Genomic DNA, 23,997 nt, shown 5'->3' on the forward strand with positions numbered 1-23,997 from the left:
GGTTAGGACACATACTCGTCCATCTTGCTGGGAGGAAGCGGTTGTGCTCCATCACTCTTTCACAGATCTGCAGTAGATAGAGCCCTTTCACGTCACCAGGGCAACATTCAACATTATAGTGGAACTGGTAAAGAAAGATGTGCAGCCAAAAAGGAGTTACGTACAGCCTCATGTGCCAGTGGAAAAAAGAGTGGCGATTGCTCTGTATAGGCTGGCATCCTCAGCTGAGTACAGGGTTAGGGTTGCTCAACTGAGTACAGGGTAATGTGTTTGGGGTGCATAAAACCACAGTTCATTGCTGTATTTTCCATAAAAAAGTGTATTCTGCTTCTAGTATCTATCTAATATATATATATATATATATATATATATATTAAAAAAGGTATGATATACTATTCCGCATGATATTAAAATAGTGGATGTGCTGAGATGCTGTGATTTAGAATAATTTGTCTTCACTGTTATTCAATAGTTCTCAACAGTTATGTAACTGACATCCCTAGCATTTGAACTGTATGTTTTTATGAAAGATCACTTCTGTAGTACATTTTACCAGCCCACAAATAAGACTGAAGTAAATTTGAGATGTGTGAGAGAGGTGCAAGCTAAATGTGTTATGCCGTGCTGCAGCGGGCATGTGTTGTTCACAAAAACCTTAAATTAAAGAACGTTTGTCAACTGCTGTTTGTTGTTTTCTAATATTGCAAGCAGCAATGTGGATGGTGCCAACACAGCCACAGGTAAGCACAGTTTGCTAGCCTTTAATAGTGTTATATTCTTATTAGAGTAGCTGCAATCTCTTAACACTTAGTAGATGTATTTTAAAGTGTGTGGGAGAGTAAAGGGGAGTTAGCAGAATACTGCAAACACTCTGTGTAGAGCATCCCAAGGCTTTGCACATTACAGTATTACAATAACACCTCTGCATCACAACATACAGCTTTGGATAAGGACATTTTTTACGAACTAGTCTCCACAATACTCTCCCTATCACTGTGAATGTAGTGAGCTTGCCATGCCCCTAATCTAATCCGTTTGTTATTTTCAGACTGGCAGAGTCCCGGACCAGAACACAGTGCTCAGATGCCACTTAGCACAGGAGCACCTTCATCAGACTGACAGAGGCAACATCAGTATCAGTTACCAGGCACAGTCCCAGAAGGATTTAAAAGAAAAATGAAAACTGTGGTTTACTTGAATCAGACAAGGAAACTCAATTGGAGAGTAGAATGGGGTAAATCCGAGGTGGGGTTGAAACTTCCCACAGGCACATTGATGACACTTACATGTTCCCTTTTTTCACATTCAGATAGAGTGTTGGCTCTACCCTAGAATAGTGCAGAATGCTTCGACAGGGTGTTCGTGTGTGCCCAGTATGGGGAAAGTGCATGAGGGTTAGCAGTGTTCCACCCTTAGAACAAGATCTGTATTTTTATAATGTATCTGGTAAAATACCTTTCCATCTCCATATGATACATGAAACCTTTAGCGCAACTGCTTGAAAAATAATCAGAGTTAATCAGATCTTGCTCCGACAAGGTACTGTACTGCCGAGAGGGGTTTGGCACATAAAACGTCAGCCTCATGCTTACCATCTAAGCCACGTAGTTGAACGACTTTGATAACTTAAGATGGCAGTTACTTTCCCTGATGGCTTCACTTCAAGTGGTTATAGCTAACACAGCAGCTTGTACATACTCTCACTGAATAAACCTCACGTGTTCAGTTTTTAAAGAAACACATATTCTCTTTTAAAATATATTTTTGGGCAGTCCAGAGTGACTCACCTGGTTAAAATGCAGCTGTAGGGTGAGTCATACAGTGCAGGTTGGCTCCCTGGCTGTCGCCAGTCTTGACTAGGGATTCCGAACGGAGCATGGCTGTGGTACTCCCGTGGGTTAGGGAGGTTAAACTGGCATGGACTGCTGGCTAGGTCCCCACTGAGCTCAACAGCAGACACCTGCAGGGCTACATATTATATATTTTTGGTACTAGATGAGGGTGAATAAATACATTTTCAAGGCCCATGTGGTGTTGCACTTTTTTCATCTTTTCACAAGGGTAGTGAAATTTTTCCTACCCCTTCTTTCCTGTCATTAACCAATCAGCTACTCGAACTCAAGGCAAACAAACACAACTTTAATTTATTTAGTATAGTGATAAAAATGGTTTTTAGAATATGATTGCTGTAACATGTTTTCTTTCAGAACTGCACATTTGAACAACATGTAACATGCATGGATTTGTTAACTACAGCCACTTTTGTACTTAATTGAGTCTTTGTTTATGCTTAAAAACACTAGTGGACCATAACTTTCTAAAACATTTTCTTAGATATGTTGTGTGTCTGAATTGATCCTTTTGTGGTTTCATTGCCCGGGATACCTTTGAATGCTCAGGTGCATTCTTGTTTGATTCATCACATCATCAGGAATTGGTTGACCTTTTTCAAGGTACCAACATTCTTGTCTTTAGTGCTTGCTTTACATTGCTTTGAGAATGCTTCTGCTTATTACCTCATATCTATCTGAAAGATTGAGATTTCTGGTTATGAGATTCTTCTCAGGGCAGAATTCTATAGGTGAGGTCTTAATCCGTCATTGTTTTAAGGCTGTCAATAGATATTTTTAACTTTGACGTCTTATCAGTCTACACAATGTTTAGTCTGGCAAACTTTCAAAGAAGTTACTTTATGTTGAATACAGACTTACAAATTCCTAAAGACTAGTATGTCATTACCCTAGAAAAGATGACAACTATCCTAGTGACGCAAGAAGGAAGCAGAAGAGAGCAGATATTTTACTCTTGGAGAAAAAACAAAACAAAAAACAATTCATAATATATGTGATTGTTTAAGAATATGTTTTTTCATTTTAATTATATTTATTTATATTGCAGCTTTAATAGCTGTGATTCAATCTAGAATCAACAACTACATTTACGCTTTGCTCCAGGTATTCGTCGGTATTACTAAGGGGTTTAATTTTATCATAGATTTGTGGTTTTACTACACAGTTTTATAATAGTGTAATAGTTAATAAATATGTACCTTTAAGAAGAAAAAAATAATATTGCCTGTATCATAACATTATGAGTTTGTAAATATAATATAAAATAACTGCAAATATTTTAAATGAAAGAGAAAATAAAAGGCTGTTTGGATTTGATAGAAGAGTAGGGCAGTTTAAAATGAACATTATAGGAGGTTATCTTTATTCCAAAAGCGTTTTTTTTTTTTTTTTTTACAACTTGCGGGAAAAGCCTCATCTGTTTATTTTTTAAATCAACCTGGATTTTATCATCTATCATACATTGTTATCCTGGGATTACCCCTACAACAGGTGCTTGTTGAAATCCAAGAAGATTCACCAGTGCTGAATAATGCTTGTATAACCCTTATAACAGTTTACCATGGTAAATTTGCATGATAATTTGGCATTTACCATGCTTTGCCATGTTTTATTATACGATAATTATGCCCCTATTTGCCTTGTTGGTCATGTTTGTTGGTTGTTAATGGATTCAATGGTTTTCCTTCTGGAATTTCTGAGGAGCTGCAACAGCTAGGAATTTGAGCAGACATTTACAGTTGCATGCAAAAGTCTGGGCACCCCTGGAAAAAATGTATGTTACAATGAATCTTTCATGAATAGAAGTTGACCTGACCTCTACATGGTACAAAGTTAAACATGACGCCTTTTGTTTATTATTTTGAATCTGTAATAAATGCAAAATAATAGTAATAGTAATCATGTATTAAAATTTGCAGAAAGGTGTCATGTTTAACTTTGTACCATGTAGAGGTCAGGTCAACTTCTGTTCACTGAAAGATTCATTGTAACATACATTTTTTCCAGGGGTGCCCAAACTTTTGCACACAACTGTACTGTACTGGTTTCATGTTTGCTACAGTGACAACAGTCCAGTAATTTAGTGCATAAGTTTGCATTTACTGATAAATTTCCAGCATAAACATCTCTTAAACCAGCATGACCAGCTGGGAACTAACGTAAGCACTGTAAAATATGTATTGGCCATTACTGCAAATTCTAATGGGGTTAGTTAAGTCATTTTAAGCAACGATCCTACTGTATATGGCTTCTTTATCTAAATTTTGCAAAAACAGCAGCCTCTGTTACCTAATACACAGTATTTCGACAGTAGGTTTTATAATTACAATTTTGTTGCTTTCATAGAATATATCGCTGAGATAAAGGTGTAAAACGAGAGTAACAGTTTTTTATTACAACTTTTTTTATTACAAGAATTCTACACAGTTTAAGTAGTGCTCATTCGATTTAATCATCTTGATCACCTTGTTTGTGTTAATTTGAGATTTCCCTACTCCATCTGAGTTTTCCCTACTCCCTCTGAGATTTCCCTACACCTGTGGGGATGTTTGGGCTTCGTTTTTCGTTCACTGTTTAAAGAAAGAAGAATCTATCCCTTGATATTCTGTTTTGACCTTTGTGAACGCTGTGTCGTGGTAAAGCTAACAAACAGAAAAAAATATTCACAATTTACAGTTTTGTTTAGAAATTATTACTGTAATGTTACTGAGAACAATGGTGATTAAGCCCTATGTACAACGAATGTTAATATTAAAGTAGGGGAGGGTATATTTAAATGTCTGTCAGCATTCTGATTCCGTCTTGCACGACTGCTTATATCTTTGTTTTTAAAATTCCTGTTTCTTGACTGAATAAAAAAATACAAAAATGATTGCAATAGTATTTTCCAAGCTGTACTGAACCCTTTTCATCTTAACACACTATCTGAACCATCCCCTTGTTTATTCCATTCCAAACTTAGAGGCACACACACCATTGCATTTGTGTGGAAGAATACTGTGAATAATAAGTACTGAACTGCCTAAGAGTTTGATTTGCAGTGTTAAAGTACTCTGGTTTAAATACTGGTGATTCTCTTTCACTTTTTTCATTAAAAGTTAGCAGCTGTATCATTAGTTAACAAATACCACAGCCAAAGTCAAACTAGTCTTTAATACAGCATACTATATTGCAGTATCATTTCAGTATTATTCAATGCAAGGGGCTTTTGCTGAAATCTATGCAAAATCGGATTTCTACTAAAAACATTGTAATAAGACTTTTTTTTTAAAAACAGAGCACATGTAATTACTAGTACTTGTAAAATGTATTTTTTTTTTTTTTTTTTTATGGGACTTTGACAATTGTTGAGATCCAGATATGTACATGAATTAAATGGGTTTGTGAAAATGTCAAAGTCGTGCAGTGTTTATTTATTTTTTGATAGAGTATTCTACTTTTTAATACAATTTATGGGAGTATCATGCGGAGAGGTAGGTGAGAGTCAGATACAGAATAAAAAACTATTGAAATTAAACGGCAGTTTTAGACATTGTATGCAGACAGCAAGATTGACAGACTGCAGTTTAATTGCAATACACTTGATTGCAAGTATAATATGAGACCACTGATATAACACTCATAGTACCAGTTAAACTGCATATCATGTGCAGTGATATGACTGTATTTTACAGCTATAGTATGTGTTCTGTACAGTAACCCTTACACTTTTATTACACCACATGAAAGCCATTCATGCAATTTTTTTTGCATATCTGAATTTGTTTGCACATATACAAGGTACACGTGATTAATACTGTAAGGATAACAAAAACATTAATTAACTTCTCATTGTACTCTGCCCCAGTTGTATATCCTAAAGCCATTGTAAATCATTTTTGTGGTCTCAACATGGTTCTTAACTCAAACTCAAATACACCATAGAGTTGCCCATCTCACGTTTCCAAGGGCTCCCTATATTGGTAAGGTACATTGCTTTAGTTTGAGTAATTTGACATATAAATCTGAAAATGGACAGGAAGAATGACAGAATTAATGTCTCAAACATGTTCTGGTCTGTACAGGACTAACTGGAACCTTGATTTCTTTTGACCTTGGTTTCTATTGGAATTACTTTACCATGTGAAACTGTTTTGACATTATCTTTTGATCTCACATGAAAAGCCATGCAATTTAGAAACTCTCAACAGGAATTGAAAAAGAATATCATTACAGATATTTTTTGTTATGTTGCTTCCATTGACTCGTGTAAAGTTGTAAAAGGGGTACAACTACTGCCTTTTGGTGTTGCAGTGCATATTTATGAAGATATAATGTGTAAGAAATAACCCACGACAGGGTGCTTTGTGAGGATCGAGTCCGCAGGCCAAGTACCTTCAACCACCCAGGAAGTGCAGTTAGAATTGTCTTGCTGCAAAACCTGGATTGGGTTATTTCGCTTATAAAATGGCAAAAAAAAAAAAAAAAAAAAAAAAAAAAAAAATAATAATAATAATAATAATAATAATAATTAGACAAACTGTTTTTTTTAAGGAAAAAAATAATAAATATATTATGTATCCTTCCACTGAGAAAAAAATAGTCCCTGAAGACTGTTTGATTGTAACATATATTTTGTACTTTGTTATTTGCCATGAACATTATATTGAACATTGCCATTTATAGTAACATTTTCTGAGATTAAGTGACATTTGTGAATTGAAAGCAGACTGATTTCGCACATCTGAGGGAGGATTCATGGAACAGCAAAACACTGCACTGCACTGGCACTGGAGGGAAGGGCTTCCTAGTGTTTTTTTTTTTTTTTTTTTATTTGTAAGAAATTATCCTACTCAAGGCTTTGCGGTCTTCAAGAGAAGCTGACCAATAATTTTTGAGGCTGTTTTCACATCGATGCTGGTAACCGGCATAATGTCACTAGATTGTAAACCAGCATTAGATGATATGTGGACTAAACGACTTCCGTGTCAGTTTGCGCAGTGCCGCAGTCCTTCCCGTCCGCGGCGAGCACAATAGAATTCTATTCCGAACCCGACCTTGTTTAAAAGCCCAACGGTTGTGTCAGCAGAGTGCAGGAGATATTTCGATTTTGTTTTAAATACATTTCTGAAATCGGAGGATAGTGGTGAAATGTATCGGTTGTGTCGAGTTTAAATATTGCATACTCGCTAGTCAGTTTGATAAGGCGATATTTAATTAAATAAGTTGATGCCGCTGCTGCATATACAGTATATTACATGCTGAGTGAGACTTGCGTCGTGATTTCTCCGATGGTGTTTGAATAGTGTTACTGCGACTGCTTGCCTCAGAGTTTTCTATGTTCTGTTCTCTGACTAAATAAATACCACATTATATTTGCCAATTTTTCTGTAATTCTTAGTAATAGAGATGAAAAAAAAAAAAAAAAGATTTTTGAGTGATTTAAATGCTGTTTCAGTTGTATGTTGACATTTTTACCTGCAGAAACACTGTTTAGATAATTGTTACTATTAATGCGTAGTAATATTAAAAGATCAGGTAAGTAAGTTGATCTAAGATGTCACAGGCGTGCGTTAAGACAATTATTACTGTACAGTCATGTGATCTTGTTCAACCAATCACTTAATTTATCCAAGCCATTTTATAATTAACATTAATACATCAATATCCTTGGCCACACCCCCACTATGTTGCTAATTTACAGTTAATTTATAGTTATTATTAATTTGTTAAAATACAAGATGATGCCTCCATTAGGTAATTAATATTCAAATATAAAATAGGGTTTTAGTGCTTCACAAATTTAATATTTCTTACAAACTTATATTCACAATTCCATTATTCTATGTTTTCAAATATATCAAAAGAACTATATGAGGCTAAATTATAAAAATATCCTTTTCATTTTCAATATCACAAGAGGTTAACCAGTCAAATAATTAACTCATAACAGGCAAAAAGAAACTCACAAAATATACAGATTATTAAGTTTATTAAGGCTCACAACAGTGAGCAGAATATAGAAGTTAGAAATCATGGTACCAGAATTATAAGTGGTATAATGGGGTACCCCCAGCCCTTGGTTTATTTTTGGATTATTTTTTATAGTTTGGATTATGTATCACAGGGAGGTTAATGTAGATTGGTATGTGAGCACAGGGATGTGGGTTTGTGTGTGGAATAGTGGTTACAGGGAGGCAGTTAAAATTCTCCCTGTAAAAACACATGGGAAAAATGGGAAGCCACAGGTGTATAAATAGGGTGATCATGGGTGAGAAAGGAGTAAAAGTAAAACTAAATGTAAATAATTGCTATGCTTGTTTGTTTGTTCTGTGTTCAGTTTGTTTGTTTTGGTCATCATGCCTTTTGCTTTGTATCAGTGTTTGTGTTTTTGTTCAACTTTTTTTATTTAATAAAGAAACAAGCATGTTTGCGTCTGGCACCGCAGTACTTGCCTGGTGTTTTTAATTTTTGACGTCATCCACCCAAGCTATCCTGCCACAATAGACACTAGCAGTAGTACAAAATGTAAACAAACATTTTCATAAGCACACAGGCTTCCATCTGGTTACGTACACATGCACACAGGAATTGTGGAAATTACTTAGTGATGGTGTTAAGCAGCATATGTTGTGTTGGAATGAACATATGGTAACACATATGTTTACACTATCAGGAAAAGAACAGCAACTGCAAATTTGAAAACGATTGTTTCAAGTTATATTTCTAAACAAGTTCTAAAGCAAATAAAAACATTACACAAAGACATTTTTGATATAATGACAACATTTTTTCAGACGTACAGAAATCATACTGCCCTGTTTGGTGACCAAGCAACTAAGAACACCTGTGTGGTTGGGCCACCGGATTCAAGTGATGGAATATCAAATAACGCTGTTCGTACTAAGTGCTGAATACACAATTGGACAAACATTGGCAATATTGGCCGTCATATGAGACAGTCCTACATGTAACCATATGGTCACACCAGATTAGTATTGGAAGTACTGCTCCTTAGATACTCACAGCTTGACTTATTTGCATCAATCTGAAATGCACTTACTCCTTTAGTCTTGTGTGGGTTTCATTTCTCATTTATTGTTTAAGCATTCACTTAAAAAGAAGCAAAACTTATTAAATCATAAAAGTCATGAGATTTAAAGACTCATCAGAATTGGAACAATACTGTAAGTATTGTTTGTATATTGACATCTTTATAAGATTAGAAAAGAAATATAAAAAAAACCAAATTGGACTGAAAACATGATGATCCAACACTTGCAACAAATACATTTAATAGATTGATTTCTACTCCTTCAAGTACAGTTGTTCCCATTAACTTTTCTCAGATATTCCTATTTTATTGTAAAATATTTGTTGGTTTGCCATTGAGAAAAATATTCAGAAATAAGAGAGGTTAACTACATTTTACACCTCTCCTTAAATGCAAAAAAAGGACTACTACAATGTATGTTTCCTAATGTTAATATATAAATTGTATTTCAGTACTTCACTTATGAACATGTAAGGTGTTGAAAGTCCATATATAGTATACAGAATGAGAATAACTCACAACCACTTAGAACTGTACAGTTTATTCATATTATGAGCAATGGGGAATGGGGAACAAACCACATGATGCACAGCCTAGTCCTTCTAGTAAATGTCAATAACTCATTAGAATGAGATGTGACAAATGGCAGGCCCAATGGACTGCTACCAAAACAATAAATAAATAAAAGAAATACAAAGACCCATTAGAGTCAGATCTGCTTTCCTGACAGCATGGTATTTTCTTGTTTTTATGTAACATGAGCTCCTTGCTTTAAAACACCTGTCTTTTTGCTCTTTGGGAAAGAACACAACACACCAAGGCAAAGGAAATCTCTGAATTATTTAGGGAGTAAATGCTGTAGAAATGCTTACTAGTGCACATGCAATGGCAAATTAAATATTTGCAACCTGTTAATATACCAGCACATGTATTTGTTATGTGAAGAATAACAATATTGCAGACTGTACATATACAACATTTTATAATATGCTTTGTTTTGATATGTATAAATGTTTCAGTTATAATAGTATAACAGGTGCTTTCAAACCACCCAGGTCGATGTTGAAAATAAACAAGCTTAATTAAATGAAGGGAAAATAATCTTTCCAGTGCTGACCCATTCTCATTGTTTGACAGGTCTAAACTGAGGAGGTAAGTTCAGAACTGATGTTTCTTTTCAAGGTGATATTTGCATTATATGTTCCCCAATTGCCAGGTCTGGAACTACAAAGAATAACAACCATTTCTCTGACTCACGGCAGTGGTTCTTTTGGGTTATAACTTAAAAGAACAATGGACGTGTATTACATTAGCTGTGTTGTAAAGCGATATATAACTACTGTACAGGGCACATTCTGTGTCTGAGGAGATAATATTCTTCTGAGTGGATAAATCTGAGATGGAGAAAGGATAATTTACTAGTAACATAGACTGTTTTCTAAGTACATTAGACATGTTAACTAATTGAAAAGTGCTTTTGTCTTTCCTTTGTTAAGGTACCGTTTGTTTTACAGTGTCATTGTCCATAAATCACGCTTGAAATCAGGACTTAAATGATGTGTTGCAGTAAGAATACCTCTGTTAAGAAAGACAAACAAGACTAGAAGGCTAAAATATGTACAATAACACAGAAATTGGACTATGGAACAATAGTCAAAGGTGCTTTGGACTGTTGAGGATGGACAATGACACCTGTACCTTCTGCCAGTTCTGTTGTCAATTCAACACTTGTCTTCTTTCTAGTCCTTAAGGATATTATCTTCAAGTACTGTTCATCCTTGTTAGACAGCTTTATGGGTCTTCCAGTCCTTGGTTTGTCAACTACAGATGATGTTTCTCAGTACTTGCTGATTATGCCTCGGATACCACACCTTGAAAATCAAGTGATGCAAGCCATTTCACTCAATGTTTTTCCTCCTTTATCCATGTCAAGGTTGTTATAATAGTAGAAAACACTAGTGGAGGCTTTGAGTAAATTACTGATGTTCATAATGCACCAGAGTAGAAAACTACACACACACACACACACACACACACACATATATATATATATATAAAAGAGGTACCGTAATTGGTGTTGATTAGGAACAGCCACACAGAATAAAAAGGGAGCTTGCAGCTCCATTAGGGGGAAGACCAGCAGGGAGCTGGTAACAGAAGAAGTACTGTGTGTAGAAGCATGAAGGCATGTGACCGGTAAACAGCTTAGCGGTCCAGTTTAGGAGACGAAGACCAGTGAAGTTTTTGCCCAGCCTGGTTAAATTTAAAAAGAGGATAGCGGCTTAGCCATCCCAACCCTTTAGTTTTAGGAAAACCAAAAGTTTAGTTAGTACTCCAAGGGGAGTTAAGTTTTTGTTTATTTTGGTTTTTGTACATGTGTGCAACTGTGCTAAAGCTTACAGGTCTGGGTCTACTTCAAAAGGGCACCAATGAACCTGAGACGGGAGGCTTTGTTTATATATATATATATATATATATATATATATATATATATATATATATATATATATATATATATTTGTGGTGAAGTGAGGGGGGAGATTGTAGATGGAGGGTACATAAGGGCTAGGATTCAGCGCAGTATGTTTCCAGGTTACCGGTAACTGCTGGCAGGGGAAAATGAAGTCCATTCCTAACCAGTGGAGAATCAGGGCTACATTTCCCAAGAGACACTGACTGCACCGGTCAGCAAAGAAGAAAAAACCTGAGGGTGATTAAAACATAGATAAAAGTATTGGAAATCCTGTGATTCATGTCTGTGTTAAGGCTTAAGCCTGATCGACCTGTGTTGTTACAAAGGTATTATAATTGACCACCTAGCAGGTGGGAATGATTGGCCCGATTTGTTCATGGTGGGTGCAACTTTTATCTTTCCTTGTTTTTTATTTTTTCTACTAATTTTGGTTGCTCTATCTGATTTATTTTTGTTTTTCTGGCCAATTTGAAATGCATAACTGTCACCTCACCCCTATAATCGGAGGAGGACTAAACAGTACGGGCTGTATTAAGGTTATCCCTTTCGTTTACTGGTAGCCAATATATTTTCAAAGGCAGGGCAGTGGAACAGTAGCAATTGGGGCAACCTTGTCAAGCATCAAGCAAATAGGCACAATTGGAAAGGTGCTGGTGGTAGATCATCAGCCAAATCAATTAATATGACATATCTTTCTGGCGTGCTATTTATTAATTTATTTATACATTTATAAAATAGACATTCATTTCTACATTTATTTAAACATATTTATTTCTAAATATATTTATTCCTCTAGGCAATGTCTTAGTTATTTATTTATTTATACCTAATAAATTATTCCTTTATTTATTTTTAATTAAACAAGGAAATACATGGTATTTCAGTTTAAAAAAAAAAAAAAAAAACATTTATAATTTTACTCTTATGTATTCTGCTTAGAACACATTTTTGAAAATGAATTCAACATGGTTAGAGGAATTCACTGAACAATTATAAACAAATTGTGTATTGGGTTAGGGAGTTCTATCGTAATTTTAAAAGCTTAATAAATATATAATAAAGTGTACATAAATAGTCTTTTACATAAGTACTATTATTCATTACAACACAAATGTGCACTTTGAAACTTATTTATAAAAATAGCCTACAATCATATGTATATATATTATATAATATATAATATATATATATCTATATGTATATATATATATATATATATATATATATATTTTATATACACTAAAATACATATAAAAGTAGTTTCATCATAAGAAAATTAATTCCAACCAATCCTACATAGATAGCTTACCTCATCCAAAAAGAAATAAACAAAAAACTATAATATATATAAAATATTATCCCCTGCCACCTGCATGTTGGCCAGTGTGATGCAGAGGAACAGACCCGTGTGTGTGTCTATTGTCCCTATACATTTCCAGCAGGTGATAACAGCAAATTATTTTCTTGATCTTGTTAGCATGCATTTTGATTAACGAGCTTCCCTTATGTAGTCATAGAGAAAGGAAGTGATGTACGTGACCTGCGACAATTAAACTTTTTACTGAGAAATGTGTTTATTAACAAGCTCATTGACTCAGTTTCAAAGCATTATTGGATTGATTTTATTAACAAATTTCATTTGAAGATCACTTGCTACTAAAATCTGTCGTTACTATACCAAGAGTTCGAGACAATAATGCTGATTTTTGAAAATCCTCCCCATTATGTCTTCAATATCATGTTGTGTTGGCTTAAAAATATATATTTAATTATTTTATTCCATGTAGTTTTTTTTTTTTTTTGATTTACAAAACTGAAGTAAACACAATATCATACCTAGGCCCATGGGAAATTAACAGAATGTTTGAATGACAACTGCTCATGTGTAATTTAGTTGACAGAGAACACAGATTTCTAGCAAAATGTCAATGACATGATTGATTCACATGCGATGTGTTTTCAAGGGCGCTAGGCACTTATTAAACATATATTGCTTTAATTGTTACCATTATGAAGCATCTCCTGTAGGAACTATTAGAAACATTTTTTCACTCAAAATAGTCCAGTCTAATTATATGTTGACTCTGTGAAAGAAAATATTTTTTGATATTTCTGTGGCAAGTTAATATTAGTTGGATAAATGTTGCCAGAATAGCATAGCCTGTCATATACTGTAGACTCATATATCAGTGTTCATCAAATAGGCTCACAAAAGTGAATGGATGTTTTACCCAAACCCAAGCCTCAGAGTATGACATGTTCTTCAATAAAATCAGATGTTTGTATCTTTCAGAACTTTCAGATTAGATATCTCTGTGTCCTCTAGCCTATCATTTATGGCTGCTCCTAAAACATGTCTCATTGAGGTTGGCAAAAAATAGACTATATCATGACTGTATTCTTACACGTCATTCCTGCTAAAAATGTAGTCCAGAGAATGCACTGTTAAGACAATGCAAAGTGTCAACCTTATCTTCTTGGCCTTCACTGCACTGTTTACATCTATGAATGGACATCCAAGATCAAATGACTCTGTTTCCAAATGATCAATCATCAAAATAGATTAGGTGCTTCTTTGCATTTGTCATGCATTATGTTTTAGGCCTCGTTCACATTTCTTACAGGGCTGAATGGCTTGGAAAGTGACATGCGTTTATGTTAAAGGTCTCCCACCTTGGAACCATTCCACTGCCTCACTGTCTCACAAGAGCCTCTGCAGAGGGCTTGTCTTTAGGGCAACATACTGTACTCTTGGGTCAGACTTCAATGATGTTGATTGATGGCGCTTTCTGAAACTGTAAGAAAGAAATGCCAGTTATAAACATTTGCATTTATTTACAGTGGATAGCTGATTTTTGGGGGTATGCTTTGTTATAACATACTTCAGTAGTGTGTGTTTTGTTCCTCTAACATTATGCAGGCATTTACAAGCAAGTGGTTCTGTCTGCTCCAGCTGTGTGATTTATGTTCATGTTACAAAACCGCCATCATCATTTGCAAAAATGAACATTAGTCCATGGTTTCAAGCACATTTTGATAAAAATTGATCTATTATTTAGCACAGCTCACAGGTTCTGCAGGTATGTGAAAATATATATTCTCTACATCCCACTTTATCTTCTCTTTAGAATATCTTTTAGTAACTTTCATAATTAAAATGGGTCCAATACCCAGAATATATAAATACTAGAACAGCACACTTTTTAGCTTTTATTTTCATCATTTAAAATTTCAGTTTTATGTTAAGTGTGCTGCATTATGTGTAATTGACCAGGTGCCAGGGAACTGATGAGCATGCATAATATATTGCCTAAGTAAAGAGGTCCCCTCTGGATTCAATTATCTTCACATTGTTGGAGGTCTCCTTGCAATTTCATAGAAGTCACTTGTCCTATTCAGATCTTAATGCTTTTTTTTTTTCAGTTGCTAAATACTTTTCGAATATATTTATGGGTAGGAAATTCCCAAGCCCATAACAGGAAGCTTGAATGTCACTGTCTGCTCGCTGTTGACTGGAAATTACAAAAAAAGCCATGGTTAAAAAAATGAATTAGCATAAGCTACATTCCAATTTTAAACCCCTAACCTGCAAATGATTTGAGCACATGTGGGGGTGTGCATGGGGTTCAGGTTTACAAGTTGTTTTTCAGTTCAAGAATGCTCATCTCTTTGTTGTCTATACAGAGTAAAAGATCCAGTTTCACTTACTCTGACAAAAAAGTCAACTAACTAGGTTTCCATTTGCTTAACGCCGACCTCCTTTGGTGTGGGGAAATGAGTAACCACAGACTATGATAAAGGACAGAGTTTGAATTTTTGCTTCAAGCACACCCCTTGACCCTGACATTAGAAAAGGGATCATTTTTACAGACAGGGTTAGGCTGGAGATGTATTGAACAGAATGTCTATCACCTGGCACTCAAGAGGCTGGTAATGATGCACTATTTGGAACACTATAAATCCTGGTATTGAAGCTGCAGGTAGAATATAGAATATACATAATATTTTGAGGGAAGTTCCAGGTCCCATGGCATATGCAAAACACAACATTGATGAGAGCTTTTCACCTATCGATTGACCACATACAACGATGAACATAAGCAGAAGCTCACTGACAACTACAAGATGATTCCCGGTCAATGCCCTTGGAGGAATTAGAAGCTTTCATTGCACTAGTATATGTTTGTAAAGCATTTAGTACCAGAAGCTTGTCTGTACAGTTTGTGGTCCAGTAAGTGGGGTTTTGCAATTTCTGCATTTTGATCTGAAGCAAAGCAGAAGTGCCTGACTTCAAAATGAAAATATTACAGTGGATGAGCAGCTTTTCCCAACAAAAACAAAGTTTTGCTGGACTCAGTACATGGCTAATAAATGGTAAATGGTTTCCACTATTTGGGAAAGCATGAGACTCACCCAGCTGCACAAAGTCTGGGTGAAGACGTGATACTCCAGCTACTTGGACCTTATTTAGGGAAAGGGAGGAATGTTACCACTGACCATTTTTTTACTTCATTGCAATTGGCAAAAGAGTTGCAGAAGAAAAAAAAAACAGACTGTTGAGTTCTTCACTTCAGCAAAGCATGTAGCTGACGTTTTAGATCAGATGGCAAGGAAATATTCTGTAGATTCTGGTTCTCACATGCGGCCTGTCCAAATTTTTGTTTACAATGTTCTGGATCTTGCAACTATAATGCCTTAGTTCTCTACAAGGAAGGCACTGGTGAAAACATAGGAAGAGGAGACTTTATATTGAAGTTAGCTGAAGAGCTTCGCGAGACACATTTTCAACAAAAGGTACCAGCAGCTGAAAGTGCAGATGAACCCAGTGCCAGTCGTAAGAGATGACTATGACAATGCCAGATTGCAAAATGCAATGGCAACAAGACTGCTGATAGCTGTGCCAAATGTTTATTTATTCAAGTCATTTCGATTATAGTATGTCTGTGTATAAACGCATAGCTTCGGTTGAGTTTATGCGCTTTGTTATGTAGGCAATATAAACTATTTAAAAAAAAAAAAAAAACATTTGATACTTATTTAAATCAGTTCAGTTGTACAGTTTTGCATGTACCTTATATACCTGAAATTTATTTATAACACAAATTTATTTTCAAATATTTATTTCATTTTTACCATTCACTTTATGTAATATGTCTATATGTAAACATATTTCTGTTCAAATGTCCATTTATTTACAATGTTTCGGTTGTGTAGCTGCTTTACATGACATTCCTGAATAAATCTATGACTTCTCTTCAATTTGTCCTTTCATTATAATACTGATGTTGTTTTTAATACTCCGGTCAAATTGACCGCTCGTGGTTGTTCTAGGTATGCGTATAAACACGGTTGGTCTCGAGCTATTCAACTCTAACCTACCTGTTTGAAAGTAGATTTCTTGTCAAGGGAAATATGAATATTTTTCAAAGTTGTCATTAACGGTATAATAGGCTTTCATACTCCAGCAGTGTCTGGAGCCCCCGTCACTAGACTACTCGCTCACCCCTCTGCCTGCAGGCATTGGCCAGTCCTCACTGCTGTTTATCACTATCAGCAGTGTTAAGGCCTTCACACACCAGACGCGACGTGATTTTTACCGGTGGCGACGCTACAAATTCACTGCAAAAACACAGTGCACACCAGAAGCAATCGCACGTCAGAACACACTAGCTGGACATTTGCCAAATCTTTCAGAAAGTATGATTACTAACAAACAAACGCAATAGCAAATGGCTTAGTATTATTATAGGCCTGATGATAATGGCAATATAATAGGTGATATATGTGGAGATATGCATAGAAATTATACAAACCAGGCATGCCCAAGTCATTAGAAATCGACTCCCATATTACGTTTTTGGCTTCGGTATTTTTTATAATTGCTTTGACTCTTGTCAAAAAGGTCAGAGAAATTAGATACTGAAAGCATGATCTTCACCTACATTTTCAGTGAAAGTGTGTGACGGGGTGCCCACCCCTTGTTTGTGTATTTTTATTTATGAAAGGATTAATCTTCTTCTTCTTCTTCTTCTTCTTCTTCTTCTTCTTCTTCTTCTTCTTCTTCTTCTTCTTCGTAATAGTATATACATATATTGTGTTTATGTTCGGATGGAGGAATTAGAATTGTTATTGTTTGTTTTACTTTGGCTAGAGTGCCCTATGCTTTGAGTGGTGCATGTGGGCGGTGCCGTCAGACCAGGAAATGAAACAATACAATGATTGTATGATCAAAACGACGCTGTTGCGCGCCTATTTAATAATTAACTAAATTTAAACAGTTTAAACAAAAGAACACACAATACAAAGCAAAGGGCACTCTGGGCAAAGTAAAACAAACACTATCAATTCTAAACAAGTATATTATAGATATAGGAATTGTTTCTCTATTAATTTAGACTCACGCATCCCCTCTGACACTCCTGGAGCGCAGAAAGCTACAGGTATTTATACAGGTGATCATCTCCCGATTAGCAACAATCAATCAGTGAATTAACTCGGGAGATGGACATCTTCTGTAAGAAGTTTTTAACTAAATAAACAAAACACAAACACACTTTTTGTAGTCATCATAAACAATAAATAATCATGCCTGAGGGCTTTCGTCTGTCCGCACATAAACACAGTATATTTATATAATAATAATAATAATAATAATAATAATAATAATAATAATAATAATAATAATAATAATAATAACAAATGAATACCTACATAAATAATAAAATACACAAAAGAAACTAGCTCGACTGATCCATAAAAATAAAAAGCAAACAATTGACCCACGCATGCAAGAAGCTGCTTTCACGTTCTCACAGGCCACTGCATCCCCAATAGTGAGCAGAGATTCTTTGAAAGGGATAAACTTCCCTGAAGACACTTTAATTCTGTGTCAATGGGTTAACTTTTCAAAAGAAATGTTTGGAGGAGGCTGCCCTCCTGTCCCAGCCATCCTGACCACTGTCGCAGACAGAACGTCAGCTGAGTGCAGTAAAACTATTTAACAATAATCTTTAAACAGTAACTGTAAAACAGCATAAATATATATTTCAAAAAGATGCTGACAAACCTGGCAGCAGTGCCCACACATGCACCTCCACAAGACCCTCAGTACTCACTCCATCAGACAAAACAAGTAGACAGATAGACAGACAGACCATGCAACTAAATACTGAACTACCAATGTTATAATATATAGAGAGCATACTACATACATTATACGTGGAAATAGACAATGAAAATTACATAAGCTATTCTGGGAGCATACATTATGAACATGCTAAATACAGTGATATCATGTTTGGCAATGACAGCCTTAGCACAGAAACATGAGACACAACAATCTAATGGCTATAACAATACATTCGCAAGGGCGCTGGAACGAGGGATGCTGGGAGTGCAGCAGCACCCCCTGGCTTTGCATGGCTTCCATCATATAACGGGGTCATACTTTTGTTCAATGGCTTTCAGCACCCCCATTTTAGAAATTGTTCCAGTGCCACTGTACATTCGTGTGGATATCGACCTTTAAAGAAGAGTTGAGCAGTTAATGCTGCATGAGGGATTTTACCATGATTAGTAGGCATTTGACTATTGGGCTTCCTCTCCATTATGTGATTTAATCACAAATGAAAGGGAAATGGTTAACAAGGGAAGACTGGCAGTGTAACAGGAGAGGATGGCCCAATTGAAATCTTTCTTGGCCTACAAATCAAAGTGTAACTAATTCAATGACCCTGTGACCCATTTCTGCTTCCCAATACTACCATAAATCAGAGCAAGAGAGCAGCACTATAACAGACAATACAGAAAGAAAACAAAATAGAAATCAATTACATTAAATGCTTTTCCAGTACATTTTTTATTACACTCACTTGTTTTGCAGGGTTAGAAACTAATTGCTCTCATAAGTAATGCACACAGCGCAAATGGATTGCTTGGAAACATGTTTAACTTTTTTTTTTCCCACTTAATTGAAGTACAAAAACGGTGGAAGAATATGATACAAGATGCTAAAAAAGAAACTTTCAAGAGGAAACATCTACATACTGGAGGACCTCCCTCAAAGCTAAAATGAACCACAGAATTGGTTGTTGAAAATTTTGGGGAGGAATCGTCAATGTTTTGGGGGATTGCCGGTGGGAGAGATAGTGGAGTCTGTGTGAGCAAGCAGGAGACTCATACTGTCAGTGACAGTGTCAGCTGTGCCTGAGTCAAGCTGCAGTGTGGCTGAAAATATCAGTGAAAGTGTTAAATAGCGAAGGTATGTTGACACGGTAACAACAAAACTGTTACATTAAATCAGGCAATTTCTAACAACCGAAAGTTAGATTTCATTAGTCATACTAAGATTATGGTGTACACAAAACTGTACACTTTTATTATGTTTTGTGAGTTTTAAATAGGCCTAGTTATACGCTAATTGAATAAAAAAAAATGGAAATAAAGGATGAAAGGTATTATTAGACACATTGATAATATGTTTAAATGCATTAATATTTTGTTCATAACACTGTGTAACAATTTATTTATTTATTTATTTATTTTGTTCCTAGGTAGTAAGTGTTATTTCCTAATTGCTTATGCCTCAAAAGTATAGAAAATGGCTATTATTCCCCACAAACTTTGCTTTTGTGACCAGGACGGTGATATTTTAAAATATCACTATTTCCAATGGGAAAACGGGCAAATGTGTGTCTTTTCGTTCACATAAAGTCAGAAAAAAACAACATATGAATCCAAATTAACATGTATTTATACTAAAGTAATACATAAATTACTACAAAAGATTTAGAAGTGAGTAGTTTTTCAAGATTTACGATTATACTGTAAATACGGCTAACTACTAAAATACGAAAAAGTCTGACAACATTTGTTAGTCCTGCCTCTAAAATTTTATTTTTCCTGGATTTTAAAATGGCCAGTTTTGCCTGCCCTAAAATAAAGTTAATCAAAACACTCCTATTCCTTGTTTTTAAACACTTTTCATATTCTCGCTCCATGCCCATCCTCCTCCTCACCTAAACCTGGGGATAAAAAAAACTGTAGGGAAAAAGGGGTCCCCTCCCTGATCCGACCCCTCAGCTAGCCTCTCCCACAAAGCCTCCTTGAGCTTCGGGAAGAGAGAGAGTTCTTCAGCTCATTTATCATTTATCATTCTCTCAGCCAGCCTTTCCCAACAGGGGTGTCAAATGAACCAGTCGGGTTACTCCGGCCTTAACAAAATTGGCACACAGCACCCCCGACTGAAAAAACTGAATGGGAAAAAGGGGATTAATGAATTGGGGCTCCTTTAATAAAGACTGCCCTGTCACTGACCCCTCCTCCCTCTCCACTCTAACTATTTGCCACATTTTAAAAATGTTAACACAAAAAGAGGGGAGCCCTGTCTTATCTAACCTGACAAAATCAATTAAAAACAAGTTCCGATCTAGCCCCATTTCTCCTACTGTTCTCAAAAAATAAAAAGCTATCTCTCTCCAGTAAGCACCTTCCTCAGCATACAGGAGCCTTTTTACTGCCTGCAGTCTGAAGGCTGCCACCCTGCTGTCAATACTGACCAGGCCTTGCCCCCCTTCATCAGTGGGAAGGTACAGAACTGCGGGCCTCAGCCAGTGTCTACCGCTCCAGAAGAAATCCAGCAGTATTTTCTGAATCTCCTCTACCATTTCCCATGGAGGGTCTAGACATGCCAGCTTGTGCCATAACATGGAGGCCACCAAATTATTGATGACCAGAACCCTCCCCTTGAATGACAGCTGAGCCAGCAGCCCCTGCCAGCTGTGCAGCCACCCCCTCACCTTATCCACCAGGCCCTCCCAGTTCCTCTGCATGAACAGTTCTGTCCCAAAGAACACCCCCAGCACCTTAATCCCAGTTCTGTCCCACCGCAGAGCCTGAGGCAGCGTGGGGGCCCCCTCTCCTGACAGGAAGGTGTTGCATTTTGCCCAGTTTATCCGTGTTGACGATGCTCTCTGAAACACTGCCAAGCTCTCCTTCAGGGCCTGGATGCCCCCATCACTGCACACAAACATGTTCACATCATCAACGTAGGCTGATACTTTCACAGAGACAGGGACGGGTGAGGCAGGCACCGCCCAGCCAGACAACCTGCCATGCAATTGTGGCTCTATAGACAACGAGTACAGCATGCCAGATAGAGAGCAGCCCTGTCTAATGACCCTGCTCACCGAGAAAGGTTTGCTCAACCCATTATTAATCTTTAAAACACTAAAAACATTAGAATATAAAAGCTCTATGTAAGAGATAAAAACAGGGCCAAACCTTTCCAGGCTTCCAGGACTCTCACAAAGTAAGTGTGGTCGACCCTATCAAAAGCCTTCTCTTGATCAAGGGAGACCAATCCCACATTAAAATGGCACGTTTCGCTCAGAGTTAAAAAATCCCTAATTAAAAACAGGTTATCAAAAATAGATCTTCCAGAGATACAATAACTTTGATCTTTGTGTATTACTGTACTTAAAAATTTTTTAAGTCTATTTGCGAGACACTTGGAAATTATTGTCGAATTGACACATAACAGTGAAACAGGTCTCCAGTTCTTTAAAAGGCAGAGGTCTCCCTTCTTGGGCAGCAGTGTGATCACTGCCCTGCGGCAGCTGAGAGGCAGTTCTTTTTTCTTCAGACTCTCCTTTAGCACCTGGAAGAAGTCCTCCCCGATCACTGTCCAGAAATGTTTGAAAAACTCAGCAGGGAGGCCATCTATCCCAGACGCCTTCCCACTGGAAAGCTGTGTCATTATAGTAGTCAGTTCCTTGAAGGAAAGCTCTGTATCCAGTCCACTCTGCTCCTCCTCACTCAGGTTGGGTAGATCCTGGAGCAGAGTCTCTGTGTCAGCAGGATCACAATGTTCTTTTGTGAATAGCTGCTTGTAGAACTGCACAGCCGCCTCACTGATCTCCTCTCTGCTGTGTAGTTCTCTGCCACAGGGTGTCCGCACACACCTCAGCTACTGGCTGCACGCTCTCTTCTTCTCCAGGCCAAAGAATGAGGAAGTAGGAGGTCCATATCCCTCAGCACCATGAAGCAAGAACTCACCAAAGCCCCCTTCACCTTCTCCTCCAGCAAGCTGCCTGACACATTTCTTTTTTCTTTTATTTTTTGTAAGGTTTGATCATTAGAGTGATCTTCATTATTTTCTAAATTTAGAATGTCTCTCTCTAACTCCCTGACTGCTTTGTCCAGTGACCTGGTTGCCTCCAGAGTGTACTGCTGACAAAAACATTTAATTTGTTTTTTCCTAATGTCCCACCACAGCCTTAAATCTTGATAAATGTTCTTTTGCTTTTGCCAGACTTTCCAAAACTCTTTAAAAACTTTTTCAAATTTGCAGTCTTTTAATAATTGAATGTTAAAATGGCAGTTAGATGATTTGTGCCCTTCGGTTGGAATAAGTACATTGACTAACAGGCAGTGGTGGTCCGATAGACTATTGGGAATGATACTTGCCCCTACAAAAAAAATTGAGGTGACAACGGAATGAATAAAACTGGTCCAGTCGTGCTCTAGGAGTGCAATTATTACGAGACTGGGACCAGGTGTACTGACGGGCATTAGGGTGCAGACATCTCCTTACGTCAACCAGATCACTTGACTGTAAAACTGCAGTCAGCTCTCTGGAGGACTGAGGATGTGGCTCCTCAGTATTCCTATCTTTTGTAAAATCTATAGTGCAATTAAAATCACCCGCAACCACTAATATGTCATTATTATTACATTTTAAAATGGTTTGTTTCAACTTGTTAAAAAATACAGTTCTTTCTCTTCCTGTATTTGATGCATAAATATTTATAAAAGTAAAGTTAAGATCAGCTATTTGTGTATGTACTTTTAAAAGCCGCCCTTTCTCAATCTCTTCAACTTGCTTTATACTGACACCCAGGTCTCATTTTAAAAGCACTGCTACTCCCGCGCTGGTGCTGGAGCCATGACTGAACACACACTGACCTCCCCACTCTGACAGTCAGACTGCCTCATTCTCCTGCTCAATGTACGTCTCCTGCAACATCACAACCCCAGCCCTTTTCTGCTTTAAAAAAATCTAATAACTGTGCTCTTTTAAAAAACTGTCTACAACCATTAACATTAAAAGATATAAAAATAGACTTCTCCATGGCAGCTAAAATATTTAAGACCATCAAGTTAAAACAAACACTAAAAAATAAAAATGTTGTATTATAAAAATCCATTTTAAAATGATGTTTTCGATCATATCAACTTCTTTACAGTCTGTACAACTTTTTTTAAACAGTATCTCTTCTGCTGATCTAGCTCCTTGAGCGTGGACTTCCTGGAGACTACATGCGCAGAATGTAAAAACAATTTAAAATCAGGAAAAAAACTTTTAATGTCCACTCCCCTCTTAACCTTTGGTACTGTCAAGAAAGTTATTAATATACTGTAATGTATATAGTTTTTTCCCGATGGGTTGGCTATCAGGGATGTCCGAGATTAATAAGGAATCGGAGAGCCACCCGTCATCCGACTCGTACATGCCCTCAATTTCCTCACCGTCTGCCCCGTCTTCTTCAGCGGCCTTGCCGCTCTCAGCCACAGCTTCAGCCTCAGTACCCCCTGTCTTACTACCTATCTTGTAGTCAGACTGGGGCAGTTCTGTATGGCTT

At 36.6% G+C, this 23,997-nt stretch overlaps 2 protein-coding genes across 5 annotated transcripts in view; one reads left to right on the top strand and one right to left on the bottom strand.

Moving 5' to 3' along the window:
* LOC121317319 (low density lipoprotein receptor adapter protein 1-like) overlaps nucleotides 1-3,636 on the top strand; it is a 34,335-nt gene extending 30,699 nt beyond the window's left edge. For 2 of the 3 annotated variants that reach the window (XM_041253125.1, XM_041253126.1), the window contains 2 exons: nucleotides 712-740; nucleotides 1,049-3,636. In XM_041253125.1, coding sequence (XP_041109059.1) covers nucleotides 712-740; nucleotides 1,049-1,119 — 100 coding nt within the window. In that variant the 3' untranslated portion in view covers nucleotides 1,120-3,636. The remainder of the gene's footprint in view (nucleotides 1-711; nucleotides 741-1,048) is intronic. The other variant, XM_041253127.1, reaches the window with a different exon arrangement.
* A 9,086-nt stretch (nucleotides 3,637-12,722) lies between these two features.
* Nucleotides 12,723-23,997, bottom strand: part of LOC121316567 (fibronectin type III domain-containing protein 4-like) — a 63,410-nt gene continuing 52,135 nt past the window's right edge. Inside the window, exon 6 of one of the 2 annotated variants that reach the window (XM_041251612.1) lies at nucleotides 12,723-14,151. In XM_041251612.1, coding sequence (XP_041107546.1) covers nucleotides 14,113-14,151 — 39 coding nt within the window. In that variant the 3' untranslated portion in view covers nucleotides 12,723-14,112. Of the gene's footprint in view, nucleotides 14,152-18,802; nucleotides 18,879-23,997 lie in introns of those variants that run through there. The other variant, XM_041251611.1, reaches the window with a different exon arrangement.

Source organism: Polyodon spathula, chromosome 6 (genome assembly GCF_017654505.1).
Source record: "Polyodon spathula isolate WHYD16114869_AA chromosome 6, ASM1765450v1, whole genome shotgun sequence".
Lineage (NCBI taxonomy): Eukaryota > Metazoa > Chordata > Actinopteri > Acipenseriformes > Polyodontidae > Polyodon > Polyodon spathula.